This window comes from Heterodontus francisci, chromosome 29, assembly GCF_036365525.1.
Source record: "Heterodontus francisci isolate sHetFra1 chromosome 29, sHetFra1.hap1, whole genome shotgun sequence".
In the NCBI taxonomy this organism is placed as follows: Eukaryota; Metazoa; Chordata; class Chondrichthyes; order Heterodontiformes; family Heterodontidae; genus Heterodontus; species Heterodontus francisci.
In genome coordinates, this window is record NC_090399.1 from 29,556,708 (window position 1) to 29,576,666 (window position 19,959).

The 19,959-nt window shown below is 44.6% G+C and overlaps 1 protein-coding gene across 1 annotated transcript in view; it reads left to right on the forward strand.

Moving 5' to 3' along the window:
- Positions 1-19,959, forward strand: part of mrps18b (mitochondrial ribosomal protein S18B) — a 38,015-nt gene that overhangs the window by 8,796 nt on the left and 9,260 nt on the right. Inside the window, exons 2-3 of the mRNA XM_068009654.1 lie at positions 14,481-14,607; positions 16,526-16,623. Coding sequence (XP_067865755.1) covers positions 14,481-14,607; positions 16,526-16,623 — 225 coding nt within the window. The remainder of the gene's footprint in view (positions 1-14,480; positions 14,608-16,525; positions 16,624-19,959) is intronic.

Sequence of the window (19,959 nt, forward strand, 5' to 3'; positions counted from 1 at the left end):
CCATACCAGGCAACATCCTGGTGAACCTCCTCTGCACCCTCTCCAAAGCATCCACATCCTTTTGGTAATGTGGCGACCAGAACTGCATGCAGTATTCCAAATGTGGCCGAACCAAAGTCCTATACAACTGTAACATGACCTGCCAACTCTTGTACTCAATACCCCGTCCGATGAAGGAAAGCATGCCGTATGCCTTCTTGACCACTCTATTGACCTGCGTTGCCACCTTCAGGGAACAATGGACCTGAACACCCAAATCTCTCTGTACATCAATTGTCCCCAGGACTTTTCCATTTACTGTATAATGATATATACTATATACTGATGCCAAGGATTCTCCGGAGGTATTACAACAGTGATTACTCTTCAAGTGTACTTCATTAACTGTGAAGTTCTTTGGGAGGTCCTGTGGTTGTGAAAAGCCATAGAAATGCAAATCTTTTCCCTTTCAATTATTTTTGTGATCGTCTTAAATTTATGCCCTCTTATGAACCAATGGGAATGATTTACATATCTCCACTTTGGAAAACTTCAAAGTGTTTTTTCTAAGCTAGTGATTAATCGGGAGCAACAATTCTTGTGTGAGATTAAACGTTCCTCAGAGAACCAAGAAAAATGACTGTCGGGTCCATGGAAAGTCAAGTCAAGTCTGCTTGTTTTCAGTTTGTTCATTGTTGAGCAAATGAAACTTGATATCTGGAATAAAACGAAAGCAAAATACTGTCGATAACATCACAGATCCAATATTTCACTCGGCAAATAATGCTTGGGACTTTCCTTAATCTACCATTTTAATGTTGCGTGTATGTGCACACAAATGTGCATGTACTTTAACAATTTTACGGGTGCCCCCAAGTCCGTACTTTGAAAACATTCGCTACTCTCCAATTATCCGGATGAGTGCAGCTGCAACAGTACTCAGTACGGCATAGACACAATGGGCCAAAGGGCCTGTTTCTGTGCTGTATAACTCTATGACTCTAAAATTCAAGACCGTCCAGGACAAAGCAGCTCACTTGATCGGCACCCCATCCGCCACCCTAAACATTCACTCCCTCAATCACTGTTGCACTGTGGCTGTAGTGCGTACCATCCACAGAATGTGCTGCATGTTGCAACAATGCACCGAGGCTCCTTCGACAGCATCTCCCAAATCCATGACCTCCACCACCTAGAAGGGCAAGAGCAGCAGGTGCATGGGAACATCACCCGCTCACAGGTCGTACATTATCATGACATGGAAATATGTTGCTGTTTCTTCATCGCTATGTCAAAATCCTGGAAGTCCCTCCCTCACAGCACTGTGGAAGGACCTTTACCGCAGGTTCTGCAGCGTTTCAAGAAGACTGCCCTTCTCCAGGACAACTGACGATGGGCAATAAATGCAGGTATTACTTGTGAAACCCCTATCCCCAGAACAATTTTTTTTCATTAAAAACCTCATTCTTCACTGAACCAAAGGGGGCCAATTTTAATCTACTGTGCCTGTGGGGGAACTGACAGGATCGGATGCAGCACTAGTTTTACATCCTGCATTCGCTGTTTATTCAAGTCGGGTGGCGAGTGATATTGGGTGGGAGTTTGAAACCGGCCTTCCACCTGTCCCCGTGGGATTTCCCACCTGGCAAATGGGGTTAAATGGATCCCAAGTGTCAGCAGGATATTTGACCAGTGGTGGTTCAGCTGCGTATGATTCTGCACTCGCTGACGTACACGTGAGCACTTCTACAGATGGTACTGGACAGCAAGGTCCCAGGCGCGTGCTCTTCTGAAGTGGCTAGCTCCATACCGGGTGAGAATTGAACCTGGGCCCTTCTGCTTTATTGTGACTCTGTTGCTGTCTGCTTTCACCAGCCTGAGCCATGGGGCGAGTTCCCAAGTGAGCTTTGTTGGCTGGTTTATGACATTGGCAATTTTTGACGCCAATATTGTGTGCAAACCCCGTAGTGCTTGCTTCTAATGAGCAAGCAAGCTGGCAGCCATTGCAACACACCAACGCTGGTAAGTAAGCTTCTTGACCCATTTTTAAAAAAATGCAGTGACCCTGAGGAGTTGTGTCGTGACAGTGAGCGCCATTGCATAGATTTTACAGCGCAGAAATGGTCTCTGTTTTTACTCCACACGAGCCTCCTCTCACCCCTCCTCTTCTAACCCTACCAGCATAGGAACAGCAGTAGGCCATTCAGCCTCTTGAGCCTGCTCTGCTATTCAATGCGATTGTGGTTGATCGGTACCCCAACTCCATCCACCCACCTTGGTTCCATATCCCTTACTACTCCTGGCTAGCACAAATCTATTGAAATCCTCTGAGTTTTCAAGTTAATTGAGTTAGCAGCTACTTTTTGTGGGAGAGTTCCACACCTCAACCAAGCATTTCCTAGCTTTTCTCTCTTGAATATCCTGGCTCTGATTTTGTGGTTATGTTCCCTTGTCTTAAACTCCCCCTGCAGTGGAAAATGTTTCTCTCCATCGCCCCCCCCCCCCCCCCCCCCCACCCCCAATTCCTTTCAAGATCCTAAAAACCTCAATCAAATCACCTCCTAACCCTTTATATTCTAGGGATCAAAGCCAACTTCATGTAATCTCTCCTCATAATTCAACCTTCTATTCCTTTCTCCCTCATGTACTTTATCCAGTTTTCCCCATTAATCATAGAATGATACAGCACAGATGGAAGGAAGCCATTGCGCTGTGCCAGCTCTTTTGCAGAACTATCCAACTTGTCCCATCACTTTTCCCCATTGCCTTGCAAACGTTTTCCCTTCAAATATTTATCCAATTCTCTTTTGAAAGTTCCTATTGAATCTGCTTCCACCAACCTTTCAGACTCTATCCCCCAACATGACGACTCGCTGTGTGCGGGGGTGTTTTTTTTTAAAGAAATTTTCTCATGTCCCCTCTGGTTTTGCCAATTTCCTTAAATCTGTGTCTTCGGGTTACCCTTCTGACACTGGAAACAGTTTCTCCTCTTCAATTACTCCTTATTCTAAAAGCCTTGATGATTTTTGAACACCTCTGTCAAATCTCCTCTTTTACTTTCTCTGCTTTCAATGTTATTGGAGAATGAAATGTAGCTACTGTTCATACTTTGTTTTTATTCTATGTTTTGTTTTTGTTTGCACTGTTTAAATGTGTGCACTTCCCTGGTGTGAAAGAGATGTTTATATGCCACTCTGGCACTGCTGGTTCCTGTTCTCCATGTGATCAACACATGACCCACTTTTATTTGGGAGACTTGTAGGTCAGGAGACATGATCTGCCTTTGGCACTAAAAGCCTTTCCCTGATGGCCTTGTAAATGTGTTTGACTTAGCTAAATGTTATTGTGCCATGATATCAGAGTGCCTCATGTGCAGTGCAGAATTTTTCAAACTGCAGAGCTAGGGGAGCCAGGCATTTGTTTACAAATACCGAAAATGACACGTATAAATCTGAAACCTTCCTTATCTCACGTTTATTCAGTTTAGGTCACTTTTTTTAAATGTACTTGTTCCTGGGTTGCTGGCAATACCAGTGAGATGGAATTTATCACACATCCCCAGCCGCCATCTTGAAGTAGTGATTTGTCGTGTCAGCTGTTGGCTCAGTAGGTAGCGCACTCTCCTCCAAGTCAGGAGGTTGTGGTTTTAAGTCCCTTCTTCAGAGATTTGGGTGCAAAACTCCAGGCTGACGCTCCTAGTGCAATGCTGAGAAAAAGCTGCACTGTCAGAGATGCCATCTTTCAGATGGGGTGTTAAACTAAGGCCCGGTTAGTTCTCTCAGGTGGATATAAAAGATCCCGTGGCCACTATTTTGGAGAAGGCCAAGGAATGGGGGAGTTCTCCCTGATGTCATGGACAATATTTATCCCTCAACCAACATCATTTTTTGAAAATTAGAGAGACTATCTGGTCATTATTGTGTTACTCCCTATGGGAGCTTTGTGTGCAATTGCATGTTTCTTGCATTATAATGGTGACTACACTTCAGCAGTACATTGGCTGTAAAGCGCTTTAGAACGTCCTTGGGTTGTGAAATGAGCTGTAAGAATGCATGTCTTCCTTTTGAAATGGTCTAGCAAGCCACGCTTGTGCAGAGACCATGAAGGGTTAACCATGCAGAGTGGACCATTCAAGTAGAACCCAGACCGAAGATGGTAGATCCCTTTTCCTGAAAGGTATCTGTGAACGACTTTTTAAAAAAAAAAAAAATCTTTCATGATCATATTATCTGGTGCCAATCCACAAATTGCCAAGTTTATTACATTCAATTTTGAAACTTGCCATGGTGGGAATAGAACTTGTGACCTCTGTTATGACCAAGTGAGAAAGGGGTCTAGGGTTCCCTTTCAGCCTTCACCTGGTTTTACCATAACAGGGTTTTATTTTAAACACTGTTTTTAGCTCTCCCCATGATGAATCCTTGTTCGCTGCTTTCCAATTATAAGGCAAAGAAACCAGCACAAACAATTTTCTTTGGTTATAAATAAGAACGGTTGAAATTTATTAAACTTAAACTCTAATTTGGTTTTCACCTACGGATACATGGCGCGCCCATGCTAGCATGCATACATGATACACACATGCAGATAGAAACAGAACAGAGCAGAAGAAATAAAGTGGAAAAGTTTGAGACAATATCTGAAGGAGGTTTTTGTTACAGCTCTTCGAGCTCACTATAGAGTCCTTGATTGTAGGACTTGCTTTTCGTTGGGGCCCAGTATTCTTCTTAAACCTTGTGTCTTCAGTGGATTTGAAGTTCCATAAGAAAGAGATGTGAGCAGACAGGAGAGGCTGTGGCGAGCCAGCCGGGAGAGGTCTTTACAGTTCAGGAATAAACAGCCCTCTGAGTTCAAACTGTACCATTCGGGAAAACCTCAGGTTGCCAGGGAAGTTAGTCATGTGACTAACTGGTCTGACTACGTCTTGGCTCTGTGGGTTGTATCATCTTAGGGTCTGGAATGTGCCTCGCTGCCTTCAATGTCTGGAGCTCAAATTCCATTGTGGGTTAAATGGACAAAGGGAGTAACCTTTCTCGTCCCTATTGGTATGTAAATATCTTCCAGCCAAGTGTCTGGCAGCCCTGGTAACAGGGCCTTCTCTTCCCAGCAACAATTTGAAATTTAATGTCCATGTGGCGAAATTAATGTGCCTCATTCTTGGCAGGTGGGGGCCCAGCATGACTCCTCTCTGTTGCCAGTCCAGTACCTTAATCACATTTACACAATTGAGGCACAAAGAAACTCTGGCAATCCTGAGAAGGGTCGCAAGGTGAATCTCCAGTCATCGAGGAACAAAGTTGTGAGAAATTTGTAAACACTTGGAATGTCTCCAGCCTTGTGAATGTACAAAAATGACCAGGAGGGGAAGATCAACTGGTCCATCAAGCCTGCCCCACGCTCATGATGGCCAGAGCGTCATGACTAGACACTCCCTATCCCCTCGCAGCCATGTAATCTCCTGGGAGAGGGGGAAAACCCTTGGCCATAAGGGAAGGACGGGGGGGAAATCACCTGGAAATGCCCTCTCCAACCCTCTGCATTGCTCGGCGAGTGATGTGAGGGGGACTTTCTACAAATGTACACAATATTAAGCGGAATGGAAAAAGTTAGTCCTGAGCACCGTTTCAACCACAGATGAGGGCACGTAGGTACCAAGTGGCGAATGGCAGACTGGGAAGGACCGCTGTACCCAAGGATGATGAATAATGTGGAATGGTCTGCTGGTTAGGGATTGCACGGAGTTGAACAAGAGGCAGTTAGATGCTGTGATGGGGTGGCTTGTAGGTTTCTGTGGGCTAGATGGGTCGAGTGACTTTCCCCATCTGCCTGGGGACTGTTTCCTTGCTCACCTTCCCATCCTTGTAACTGAATACAATAAAATATTGGCACGTAAGTCATTAAGCTTCGTGGTCACTTATTGACAACCAGTTTTTTTGTTGAATTCAATTTTCAAAACCATTAATTAAGTTTTCAAACTGCCAAGGTTGGATTTGAACTTCTGGATTACTACTCCAGTAACACAGCCACTGCACTATGCCACTAGAAAATATCCCTGTTTAGACCAGTTCTTGTGCTGCCAGTGAAATAATAGAAAAGCTAATTAGGAATAAAAATGTTTACACTTGTATTCGCCAACACTGGGACAAAGTCAGCAATAGAGTAAAATAGAGTTTGGGAAGAATATTTTGTTTTGTGCAGGGGGAAGGGATTGTTACAGCATGACTTTCCTAGCAGAACCTCATAGATATCTCAGCTGCCCTCCCAGGAATTAACCCGAGGACCCATCTCCACAAGGCAGGTGATAACTCAGCTGTAGGACAGTCTCACGGGCCCTGTAACCGTTTCCAGTTGAATGACTTGGCAGTCGAAGTGAAGGCTTGGGGAGTTGTTATTGCTAATTGGATGAGGTAATTTGAAGCAATAACCGCTTGCATTTGTGTAGCGCCTTTAACATAACAGTCCTGTGCAGTGCCTTGGAAATTATCAAACAGATTTTAACACCAAGCTACATAAGGAGATATGAGGACAGGTCACCAAAAGGTTAGTTAGGGATAGGTTTTAAGGAGCATCTTAAAAGTAAGGAGGGAGATTTGGGGAGGGTATTGGCGTTTTGTGCCCAGGCAACTGAAGGCATGTCTGCCAATGGTGGAGCAATGAAAATTGAAGATGCGCAAGAGGCCAGAATTGGAGGGGTGCCGGGATCTTTGAGGGTTGTAGGGCTGGAGGAGATTAGAGATGGGGAGAAGCGAGGTTGTGGAGAGATTTGAAAACCAGGATGAAAATTTTAAGAGTTTGAGATTATCTGCTCAGCATTCTCTGCCTCTTCATTTGAGTGAGGCACTGTATTGTTGCATACATGAATTTTACAGCACAGAAACAGGCCAGTTGGCTAAACTGGTCTGTGCTTCTGTTTATGCTCCACACCTTCCACTGTACATCACCCCCACCTGCCAAGACTGAGGCACGCATTATTTTGCCACATGAACATTAAAACTTAAAATTGTGGCTGGGAAGAAAAGAGGGATTATCACAAGGAATTGCCAAGCCGCTGACTGGAAAGTCATTTGTATGTTAGTAGACAGTGTTGGAACAAAGGACCCGGTCCCTGCTTCTCCAATACACAGAAGACCTGGTCAGGCCAGTTTAATCACATGAATTTGAACTTGCTGAGGGAAAGAAACTCACAAAGCTGTTTGCTCCTGGACTGAACACCTCTCCCCTGTCTGCTCCCATCTCTTTCACACGGTACAGAAGACCCATTGAAGACACATGAACAAAGTTTAAGAATAATACTGGGCCTCAACGAAAAGTAAGAGATGTCTACAATCAAAGACTCTACGGCGAGCTGGAAACACAGAAACAGTAACAAGAAACCCACTTCAGAGACTGCCTCAAACCTCTAATTTTCTTCTCTTCTGGCCCTATTTGCATGTGTGTATCATGTGTGCTGCTAGCGTGGGTGCATCGTATATCCGTAGGCGTTGACTGAATTAGAGTTTAAGTAAGTTTTAATAAATTTCACTTTTCTTTTAAACCTGAGACAACCTGGTTGTGCTCATTTCTTTGCCTTATAACTGGAAAGTGGTGAGGGAGCTCAAAACAGTGTGTTTAAAAAAAAAGCTTTGTTGCAAGAAGACCAGGTGACGCCTAAAAGGGACCCCAAGACACCTTTCTCACTTGGTTATAACAATCGCCTAACCCTAGCCTGTGTTGCCTGAGCCTGAGGAGCCACAAGGCATCATGTGGAGGGGTGAAAATATTAGGGCTGGGGTGTGGTGTAAATGCAACCATTTCCCAATTTCCCTCCCACCCCAAATCCTTCTGTTTTACTGATGGCAGTGATTCATACTGGGCATATAATCTGTTGTGGACCATGAGACTGCCCGGAGATGCATCAAGAAAGTGACTGCTTTAATATTGAATGAGACTCTTCTATGGAAGGGAACCATTGTAGCTGAACGTCTTAAACACACATGCACATACACGCACGCACGTGGCTAACTATTTCGCCACCACCCCCCATCCCAGGGTCCTGAAGGTCCGTTGTGGTGAACCCCACAATATGCCCAGACTCAGATCTTCTCTAGCTTGCAGTAGACCCAGATTTGAGCCATGGAGCTTACACATGCCTGGCTGTGCACCATCCTGGGTGATGATATTCACCTAAGCCATTTGGGGGTGGGTAGAAGGTTGGAGTGGAGAGATTTTAGCTAGCAGGGGGCCATTGGAATGGACTTCACAAGTTGGCCTTGTTGACTGACCCTTCCCTGAGCTCAAGTTAAAATGAATCCAAAGTTTCCTTGGTGTTCTAAAGATAGAAATGGGAAGGAATATTGGCAATACTTCTGGTGGCCTTTTCTGACCATTCTTGGATCTTGCATTAAAATATAGAGTATCTTATCTCTGTTTATCACTGTCCCAACTCAGCAACCTACTGATCTGTGTCCAAGGGACAGGTGAGGTGGTGCAACGTGATGTCCTTTTGACATGCTGAATGTTGACAGGCAAGCCACATAATATAATTGTGGGGCAGAGCTACTGGTTTGTGGTAATCAAATTGTTTTTTCATCGTGTGGGATCCTGAAATTGTTACTTGTGTTTATAGGGGATCGTGTTATGAAATTCTAATCACTTATCTATTTTGAGAAAATCAGACAATGGAGTGGGGTTTGTGCCTCTAGAACACCAGTCTGATGCACATGCTCTCCTACGAGGAGACAGCAGGCAGAATGGACCTGTTTTCCCTGGCGTTTAGAAGAATGTAAAGTGTATGAAATACTTGGAAGCCTAGTTAGGGGAAATGCTGAGAGGTTGTTTCCCCTGCTGGAGAGTATAGAACTAGCAGTCAGACGCAGGTTAAGGGGCCAGCCAGTTTAGGATTGAGATCAGGAGAAATTTCTTCCCCTCAGAGGGTTGTGAATCTTTCGAATTCTCTCTTTTTCCCCCCTGTGTGTGGACGCTAAATGGTTGAGTATATTCAAGACTGAGATCGAAAAATTTTTAGACTCTAAGGGAATCGGGGATATCGAGAGAGGGCGGGAAAGTGGAGTTGAGGTAGAATTTCAGCCATGAATGGTGGAGCAGGCTTGACAGGCTATATGGCCTACCCCTGCTCCTATTTCTTATGTTCACATTTATTTTAAAAAAAACCAGAAGGTTGTTGTCTGGTCAGGACAGAATGGGACTCCCTTTGATGCCCTTCGGTCATGCAGGCCTGCTTAGACTCCCTCAGTATCTTCAGGAACTGATAGTAGAAATGGGGGCAGAGTTCGTTTTTTTTTTCCACTTGACTTTTAAAACCTGGCATCAAAAAATTCAATTAAAAATTCTGTCCCTCTTCCAGCTGTCTGCCAATGCCGGAGATGTTAAAGTTTGTTACGAGCCTGGTGGGAGCAATGCGCTGTCAGTTCAGTCCCGTCACTCCACAGGTCGCAGCATATTAAGCTTTCGCACTGTCATGCTCGGCCCTCACCTGCCAAGAATGAGGCACATTAATTTTGTCCTGAACATTGATTTTAAACTGTTACTGGAGTGAAGAACTGACTTGTTAAACAGATCAGCTGTGGCTGGAAAAGACATTTTCATATTAACAGTGTTTGGAAGGACAAAGCAGCCATTCCCTGACGCATTCAGCCCACAATGGACTTTCGATCACCAGATATGACTAACCTGCTGGGCAACCTGCATTTCTTGAATTTGTACAAACAGTTTGGGCAGAGTATCTGTTTGCTCCTGTCTCCTCCCATCTCTTTCTCACAAGCCTCTGAATCCACTGAAGACACATGAGTCCCAAGAGAGAAAAGTCTCCTACAGCAAACAAGGTTTAAGAAGAATACTGGGCCCCAACAAAAAGCAAGATCTATCTACAATTAAGGACTCTACAGTGAACGCGAAGAACCGTAACACAAACTCTTCAGATGTTGCCTCAAACCTTTCCACTTTATTTTTCTTCTCATGTCTGTCTCTATTTGCACATGTGTGTATCGCGTATGCATGCTACCGTGGGCGCGTTGTGCATCCGTAGTCGTCTACCGAATTAGAGTTTGTTTAATAAATGTCAACTTTTCTTCTTTAAACCTATGAAAGCCTGTTTGTGCTGGTTTCTTTGTCTCATAATTGGAAAGCAGTAAACAGTGTGCTTAAAATAAAATCCTGTTACAGTAGGACCAGGTGAAGGCTGAGAGAAACCCCTAGACCCCTTTCTCACCTGGTTGTAACAACACCCAATCAGAAAACAGCCAAATTAAATGCTCTAGTAACCCCAGGATGAAACAGACCAAACCAGGAATCTTTAGATAACAAATTAACTACTTTAAAAAAAAAACTAAATCTTAAACACTATTAAGATAAACCTATACCTAAAGACCTTACAACTTAATTTAATCCAACTCTTGCATTCACACACACACACACAAAAATTAACAGTTAACCAGTTTTAAAAGTGGAGTTTTTAAAATTAGCTGTCTCTTGAGAATAAATGGAATTTTTTTTTGTAGGTTACGTTCCTGATAAATGAGGTATTCTAATGTGCATTTGATGAAATAGTCCTTGAGAAGAGAGGCATTCAACTCTTCAGCTGCAGCAAGCATTAACCAGTTCTTTGATGAGCACAGCAATACAAATAGTTTCTTGAATAAATAAGGCTTTTCTTCTTTACTCAGGGAATTAACTTGGCTTGTAGCATTTTCTGCTGAGAGAATAAACAGCTCCCATCTCTTTTTAGCTCACCTCACTGGAAGGCCTCTCAACTAACTGGTTTCTACCAGTTCTCTCAGCCAAGTGGAAACATTATCATGTGACCCCCCTCTCCTGTTTCCATGGTAACAAAAATGCAGCTGTGGCACACTGTTTCCACAACGTTCTCTCCCTTAAAGGTGCACTGTTTTACCAGTCTTAAAGGCACACTTTTTAATCTGAGGATAAAAATAATTACAGCTCCATGACAGTTTACATTTACAACCTGAAAAGAAATATTGTGAAATGTTAATTAACGACACAGCCTTAAAGCTTTCCAGTTGTTTAGTTGGAATTCACTAGGTGAGTCTTACTGGGACAACTTAAGGAATTCTGTATGAGTACCAGATCAATGTTCCTGTGGCAGAGACTCTAGGAATTCCCAGCATTGTCTCATCAAACACTTCTGGGGCAGTACCACACATAGCATTCCAGAGTTTTTCAGCATCTTAACAGGCCATTCGGCCCAGCTAGTTTATGCACTACAGGAGCCTCCTCCTACCGTACTTCATCTCGCCGAATCAACATATCTTTGTATTCCTTTCTCTCTCGTGTTTATCTAGTTGCTCCTGAAGTACAGCTGTGCTAATTGCCTCACTGTTCCATGTAGTAGGGAGTTCCACGTTCTGAGTAAAGTTTCTGCCAAATTCGTTACTGAATTACTGCAATTGTATAAGGCTTTGGTGAGACCACATCTGGAGAACTGTGTGCAGTGTTACAACCAGGTGAGAAAGGTGTCTAGGGGTCCCTCTCAGCCTTCACTTGGTCTTACTGTAACAGGGTTTTATTTTTAAACACATTATTTTTAGCTCCCCCTTGGTGAATCCTTGTTCACCGCTTTCCAATTATAAGGCAAAGAAATGAGCACAAACAGGCTTTCTTGAGTTTAAAGAAGAAAAGTAAAATTTATTACAACTTAAAACTCTAATTCAGTTAACGCCTACGGATACACACCGCCCCACGCTAGCATGCATACGTGATACGCACATGCACATAGGGACAGAAAAGAGCAGAAGAAAAAATAAAGTGGAAAGGTTTGAGGCAATATCTGAAGAGTTATTATGGTTCTTCAAGCTCACTGTAGAGTCCTTGATTGTAGATAATTCTTGCTTTTCGTTGGGGCCCAGTATTCTTAAACCTTGTTCTCTCATGGGGTTCATGTGTCTTCACCAGCTTTGGAATCCACTGAGAAAGAGATGGGAGCAGACAGGAGGAGAAGAGGTCCGCTTCCGTCCAGGAGCTAAAAGTCTTCGAACACTGTTTCTCCAATTTAAAACTCTCAGTTCAAACTCTGCAACAGCCAGTTAGTCATGTAACTAAACTAGTTTGACCACGTCTCTTCTTTGTATTGGGAGCAGGGACTGGTCCTTTGTTCCAAACAGTGTCTGTTACTATGCAAAAAATGTCCTTCCGGCTAGGGGCCTGGCAATTCCTTGTATCATGCCTTCTCTTCCCAGCAACAATTTTGAAGTTTAGTGTCCGTGTGGCAAAATTAATGTGCCTCATTCTTGGCAGGTGGGGGCCTGCATGACAGCAGTTTTGGCCTCCATATTTAAGGAAGGATGTACTTTCATTGGAGGTGGTACAGCGAAGGTTCGCTAGATTGGTCCCTGGGATAAGAGGGTTGTCCTGTGAACAGCTACTGTGTAAATTGGGTCTATATTTTCTGGAGTTTAGAAGAATGAGAGGTGATACAAGATTCTGAAGGAGCTTGACAGGGTGGACAGTGCAAGGCTTTTTCTGCTGGCTGGGGAATCTAGAACATGGGGGCCACAGTCTCAGGATAAGAGGTTGGTCATCTAGGACTGAGATGAGGAGAAATTTCTTCATTCAAAGGGTTGTGAATGTTTGGAATTCTCTACCCCAGAGGGTTGTGGATGCTCCATCGTTGAATACATTTAAGGCTGGGATAGACTGGTTTTTGGTCGCTCAGAATCTAGGGTTATGGGGAGCGGACGGGAAAGTGGAGATATGGCCGAAGATCAGCCATGTGGTCTACTCCTGCTCCTATTCTTATTAATGATTATCTTCCATTGATGGCCCATGATTTTGACCATTTCTCTTCTCTTTTTTTTCGATCCCCACCGCCGCCCCCCCCTACCCCCAAAGTGGAAACATTTCTGTCTACCTTACCTTTTGAACCCCTTTTATATAAACCTCTATGAGGTCACCCCTCAGACTCTTTATGTAGAGAAGAACAGCACAATAATTGAAAACATGATAATCACAGTCATTCCACATGGGGCTAATAAAGTTTTTTTTTTTAAGTAGTTGGGTAATATTTGCTGAACCCATGCACCCAACGTGGAGCTGTGCTCACAGGGACTGTTGAGTTGTAGATAAGGATACAGAGCGCACTGTCCCATCAAACACTCCCAGGGCAGGTACAGCACGTGAGAAGAAAATAAGGTGGAAAAAATTGGGTCAGATACAGAGTAAAGCTCCCTCTACACTCCCATCAAACACTCCCAGTGTCGGTACAAAAACAAAAGTGCTGGAAACACTCAGTAGGTCAGGCAGTATCTGAAATGGTTTTAGGCATATAACCCTTCACTGGAACTGGGTGATCTTACAGATGAGCATCTTGAAGAAGCAAAGGAAAGGTGAAGGAGGAAGACCACGTACACAAGAGAGGAGAAAAATGAGCTGCAAACCGGTCAGGGCAAGAGATGACCATGATATAAATAAAAGCTCATTTATCGATTACGCATGCCACAGCCTGCCGGACTGAACATCAAGTTCAATAATTTCAGAGCATAGCGGGGCCCTCCCCTTTTTATCTTCAGTTTTATTTTTTGTTTTATTTGTTTCATCATTCATTTTTCTTACCGTATGCCTGCCCACTTTTTTTTTCATGTTTGTGCTTTGGGCCAGGGCTGTTCATTTTTCTGTCAGTTAACGCTCTCTCTGCACTAACGCTTCGTCTTTCAACACGTCATTAACATACTGTTTGTCTTTGCTCCATGACCTTCTGCTCAGTTATTCTCTGTGACCTTGTCCTATCAACACCTTGCCTTTTGTTATCTCTTGCCCCACCCCCGCTTTATTTGCTTAAAACCTAGTCCATTTCTATCCTTTGCCAGTTCTGATGAAAGGTCACTGACCTGAAATGCTAACTCTGCTTCTCTCTCCACAGATGCTGCCAGACCTGCTGAGTATTTCCAGCATTTCTTGCTTTTATATTAGATGACAATGATAATTGTGTAAGACAAAAGCCAGTGTATAGGCACAGCGTAGCTTAGACACGAGGTAAAACTCTCTTTATACTTTTTCACGAAATGGCTCAAGGAAGCCTTCAGACTGGATTAAAGCAAAAAATGCTGGAAACACCCAACAGCTCAAGCAGTGTTAGTGCAGAGAGAAACAGAGCTAATGTTTCAGTTGTTTTATCTTTTTTGCTAGTTCTGATGAAAGTTAAAGCAGGTGTGATTAATTAACAAAAGGGATGATGGTGCAAGGCAAAAGGAGATGGTAAATGGGACAAGTAAAGAAATAAACTATGGGTCTAGAGGAGGTGTAAATGGTAATAACAGAAACTTTACTGGCAACTGCTGTCTGAAAAATGGGAGCTGTGGGTATGATCTGAAATCGTTAACTCAAATGTTGAAGGTTGTAAAGTGCCTAATTGAGAGATAAGGTGCTATTCCATGAGCTTCAGTTGAGCATCATTGGAACGATGTGGGAGGCCGAGGAGGTGGGAGTCAGACAGTGAATTGGATGACTTGTTGCAATGGTTTCATTTCTCCGCTTTGTTTCCCTGCCTGCAGAGTGCAACTCCACAATGGAGGACGCTGCAACCACTTCACCAGCCTTTCAGTACTGGATCGGACCAGACCACATTCGACCTGATCTCTCGCTACAAGGAACGCCCATGGGAATACCTGCAGAGCGAAGGTGCTTCCTGCGTGTTTAAATTGCAAGTCGAGCTGTATGCTGGCTGCACCACTGTGAATGAAGGCAAACATTGCTCAGTGACCCACAGAAACCAGGATCAATTCTCATAGTTCAGTCTGTGGGTTTCTCTTGGAAGCCATTCCTGACCCTGTGTTGATCAATCTTATTCACCCCATAGACCAGAATGTCCTTTTAAATATTATAAGCAAAACTTGAAGCCTTTCATCTCTATGGATGTGGGCTGAGGGCAGCTGCTATTAAACTGATAGAAATTGGCAGAGATCAAATTGATCTCTAAACATTTATTCACTTATTGAGAATGCTAGCTGCATGAAATGCCAGCTGCTATCTCAAATCGAGGAACTTCACATACTCTATGTATAACTATGCTGCCACTTTGACTTGTCTACTAGGCACCTTTTACAAATGCCTGTGGCCTTGTCTATCCTGGAGGTTGCTCTGCGTGTAAATCAATGGCTTTATTGCCTTCTAAAGGGCACGGTTAATGTACCAGGATGATAATCCAAATTGCAACAGTTTTATGTGTACTCACCTACCATTGGCTCAGAAATTGAATGTTTGTGAATTTGTGGGTTATGGCTGCCAATGTGAACTTTTGTAACTTTCTCCTGCTGGTTTTGGTGTCTGGTGTGTCTGTGACCAGACTTGCTAGTGTTAAAAGGACCCGATGGACAGTGAGGGACCAGGTGGGGCAGTGCATCAGACACTGTCCTTCCCCTCTGGGACTGGGTGGGGCAGTGAGTCAGACGCAGTCCTTTCCACCCCACCCCCCTGCCCTCCCCGGGACTGGGTGGGGCAGTGGGTAGTGTTTAACTCACTTACAGGTTGCTTGCTTCACTCAGTGAAGGCAGTGCTGCATTATTCCTGGCTGGGTCATAATTCCACCCCTTTCAGTGATGTCATGACAAAGTGGGTGGGCTGGGCAGGTACCCGCACTTCCCCCATCAGAATGTCACAATATGCGGGAGGTGAAGAATGGTGGCAGAGATGCTGCGGAACTGGGTCCGTGTCTCAAGTTCACCTCCACGCGAACTTTCCACCCCAATTGGCCTGACTCGTATCAACAGTTTGCCTTCCCCAACCCAGGAGCAGTTGTTCCAATGAGGCGTTGCCAACTCTCCAGGATTGTCTTGGAGTCTCCAGGAATTGAAGATAAGGCTCCAGGACACTTTTTTTTCCATTTTCATTTGGACACTTCTGTTAGTTTTTTAAAATGTTGGTGATAATGGGCAGGGTGGAGGGAGGTGGGATGTACGACTGACGGTGAAGACTCTTCCAGTCCGTTAACAGACGAGTCTGCTCGCTTTCTGATTGGCTGTGCTACTTGAGGATGGGTGTGTCAGGTGACCAACGGCGGAGGGAGCCTTGGGGCTGGGCAGTGATGAAAGCTGCAGGAAATGAGTCCAACCCAGAGTTGGCAACCCTTGGCTCCCGCTGAATTCTTCCCCTTAATGCCACAGCGAGTTTAGAGGTGCTGATCCATGTTGTAGCAGCCTGCTGCAACCCTGGGCTGAGACCTTGGATAGAGACTGTGACCCTTTATCATTGTCTGACTCGGGGGCCCACCACAGCCGGTAGATGTGCCGCTGAGTCAGTGTGGGAGTTAAGGCTGCCGAGGGTAGTTTAAAAATTTATATATCGTGTGCTTTTCTTTTCTCGTGTCGGCCTTTTAATTTTAATATATAGAATCAAAAGGCACAGCAGGCAGCCATTCGGTCCATCAAGCCTGTGCTAGCTCTTTGATGAAATAGCTATTCAATTAGTCCGAATCCCCCGTTCTTTCCCCATAGCCTTGCAAATTTAAATGAAAATCCAGTTACTGAAAGACAGCAATTCAACGCTGCAGTCCCTCGGCATTAATTGACCCTCAGTCTCTCCCTTTTTTTTTGTGTTGCAGAGTACATCGAGCGATACGGCAAACAGCCGGTGTGGGCTAACTATCGGAGGAACCACAAAGGTGGAATCCCGCCTCAAAAGACCAGAAAAACCTGCATAGTAAGATCAGCGCTCTCCTAGTGACTCTTCATTTCTAGCTTCTGTAATTGCACTGGTTCTTGCCTTCCTACCGCATCTGGAGCGCTGAGCTCAGTTTTAAGACGCCGGACTTCAGGAAGGATGTATTGGCCTTGAAGGGGTTCCTACGCAGAATGATCCCAGCCTTTTTAAAGCATGCTCGAGTTAAACTTGGCTTGAGGTCATTCAAAAATCGGCTACCCCTATCTTTATTCACACCAAATCCCATTTACTCATCATCCCTGTGCTTGCTGACCTACGTTGGCTCCTGGTCAAGCAACTTCTCATCCTTGTTTTCAAATTCACCACCCCCCCCCCCCCCCCATGGCCTTGCCCCTCCCCATCTCTAATCTCCTGCAGCCCCACAACCCTCTGAGATACCTGCGCTCATCTAATTCCGGCCTCTTGAGCATCCCCAGTTTTAATTGCTCCACCATTGGTGGCTGTGCCTTCAGGATCCCAGGCCCTAAGTTCTGGAATTCCTTCCCTAAACCTCTCTTTTTCTTTCTTTAAGACACACCTGAAAACCTACCTCCTTGACCAAGCTTTTGGCCATCTGCCCTAATATCACCTTATGTAGCTCAGTGTTAAATTTTACTTTACAGCACTCTTGTAAAGCACCTTTGGATGTTTTATTCTTTAAAGGCATTACATAAAAATAAAAACAAAGTGCTGAATGTACACAGCGGGTCTGGCAGAATCTGTTGGAGAGAGAAACAGAGTTCACATTTCAGGTCTGTGACCTTTCATCAGAACTATAAGTTGTTGTATTCCCTTGAGTCTGGAAAGTTGACATGTGGTCTGATCGAGGTGTTTAACTTGATTTAAGGGACTCGTCAAAGTCGATACTGAGAAGCTGATTCCTCTGGTAGGGGAACCGAGAATAAAGGAGGTATAAGCTTAAAGTTTGAGCTAGGTTGTTCAGGAGTGAAATAAAAAGCTCCTCTTCACGCAGAAGGGTAGTGAAAATTGGGAACGCGTTGCCCTAAAAGGCTATGGTGCTGAAGTCAGTTTTTTTAGGTAAGGGTATCAAAGGATATGGAAAAAAGGCAGATAAATGGAGTTGTACAGATGGGCCACAATCTATTTGAATTTAATTGAAGACTTAGAGGGCTGAATGGCAGCCTCTTATTCCTATGAAGTGTTGACTTTACACTTTGTGGAGGAGCCATGTTTGTGCAGCTGGAGATGTTTTAAGCATGACTTTTCACTAATTGTGCAAGTAGGTTGGGGAGGGTGGGCGGTGGCAAAGCACCCAGAGCTGGGCCGTATGGGGCGAGATGCCAAGTTGAGGCCACGGCTTGGATTTTGTGGATCCGGAGCTGCTGGAGGCGATGGGACCCCAGCGATACTGAGGTCAGTGGGCACATTATGTTGGGGAGCTATTGTAGATCTGTGGGTATAGGCAGGTGTTGCATAAAATTACATGAAATTTACAGCACAGCCATACGGCCCAACAGTTCCATGTTCCACATGAGCTTCCTCTCACCTTTCTTTATTTAACCCTATCAAAATATCTTCCTTTTCCTTGCTCCCTCTTATCTATCCCAGCTCGGTTCAAGTGAAGCCCGTCCAAATGGATCAGCTCCCTCTTTCCCCAGTATTCGTGCCAGTGCCCCACGAATTGAAATCCATTTCTCCCACGCCAATCTTTCAGCCATGCATTCAACTCTCTGATCTTATTTACCCTATGCTAATTTGCTCATGGCACAGGTAGTAATCCAGAGATTTTGTGATTCTGCTTCTTAACTTAGCCGCTCGCTGCTCATACTCCCTCAGCAGAAACTCTTTCTTCGTCCTACCTATGTCGTTGGTACCTACGTGGACTGCGACAATTGGATCCTTCCCCTCTCACTCCAAGTTCCTCCCCAGCCCCAAGATGATGTCCTTAACCCTGGCAGTGGGCAGGCAACGCAGCCTACTGGACTCGCGCTCCTGGCTGTAGAGAAACGTATCTATCCCACTAACTATACTGTCCCCTATCTACAACGACGTTCCTTTTAACTCCCCCTGCACCACGGTGCTGTGGTCAGTTTGCTCATTCTCCCTGCAGTCCATGCTCTCGTCCACATAAACTGCAAGAACCTTGTACCAGTTGGACAACAGCAAGGACTGAGGTTCCTCCAGTGCTACCTTCTGGATCCCTATACTTGCCTCACTCATTGTCACACCCTCCTGACCCTGACCACAGACCAAATCTGAAGTATTTAATCTAAGGGGTGTGACTGCCTCCTGGGACAAAGTGTCCAGGTACCTTTTCTCCCTGATGCATCGCGGTGTCTGTAACTCGGCCTCCAGCTCATCAACTCTGAGCCGAAGTTCCTCGAGCTGCAGACACTTGCTGCAGATGTTTGGTTGCTGTGGATCACACTGGTGTCCACCAGCTTCCACGTGCTACTGCCGCAACACATCGCTTGCCCTTCCATCTTTATTGTAGTTTATTTAATTATGGTTTCAAGTTGAAATGTCACTCATAGGATCATAGGAAATGGGAGTAGTAGGCCATTTGGCCCATCGAGCCTACTCCGCCATTCAAACAGATTATGGCTGATCATCTACCATCAACACCATTTTTCCACTATCCCTATATCCCTTGATGTCATTAGTATTCAGAAATCTATCGATTCCTGTCTTGAGCATGCTCAATAATTGAGCTTCCACAGCCCTCCGGGATAGAGAATTCCACAGATTCACCACCCTCTGAGTAAAGAAATTCCTCCTCATCTCAGTCTTAAATGGCCTGCCCCTTATTCTGAGACTGTGTCCCCTTGTTCTAGACTCAGCAGCCAGAGGAAACATCCTATCCACATCCACCCTGTCACACCCTGTAAGAATTTTGTAAGTTTCAATGAGATCACCTTTCATTCTTCGAAACTCTCGAGAATATAGGCCCAGTTTCTGCAATCTCTCCTCATAAAACAATCCTGCCATCCCAGAGATCAGTCTGGTGAACCTCCATTGCACTCCCTCCATGGCAAGTATATCCTTCCTTCGATAAGGAGACCAAAACTGTACACAATACTCCAGGTGCGGTCTCATCAATGCTTCATACAATTGAAGCAATACATCTTCACTCCTATATTCAAATCCCCTTGCAATGAAGGCCGATGTACCATTTGTCTTAATTGCTTGCTGCACCTGCATACCAGCTTTTAGTGACTCCTGAACAAGGACACCCAGGTCCCTTTGGACATCAACATTTCCGAACCCCTCTCCATTTAAGAAATACTCTGCCTTTCTGTTTTTCTACCAAAGTGGATCCCTTCACACTTACATTCTCTTTCATCTGCCTTGTTCTTGCCCATTCACATAGCCTGT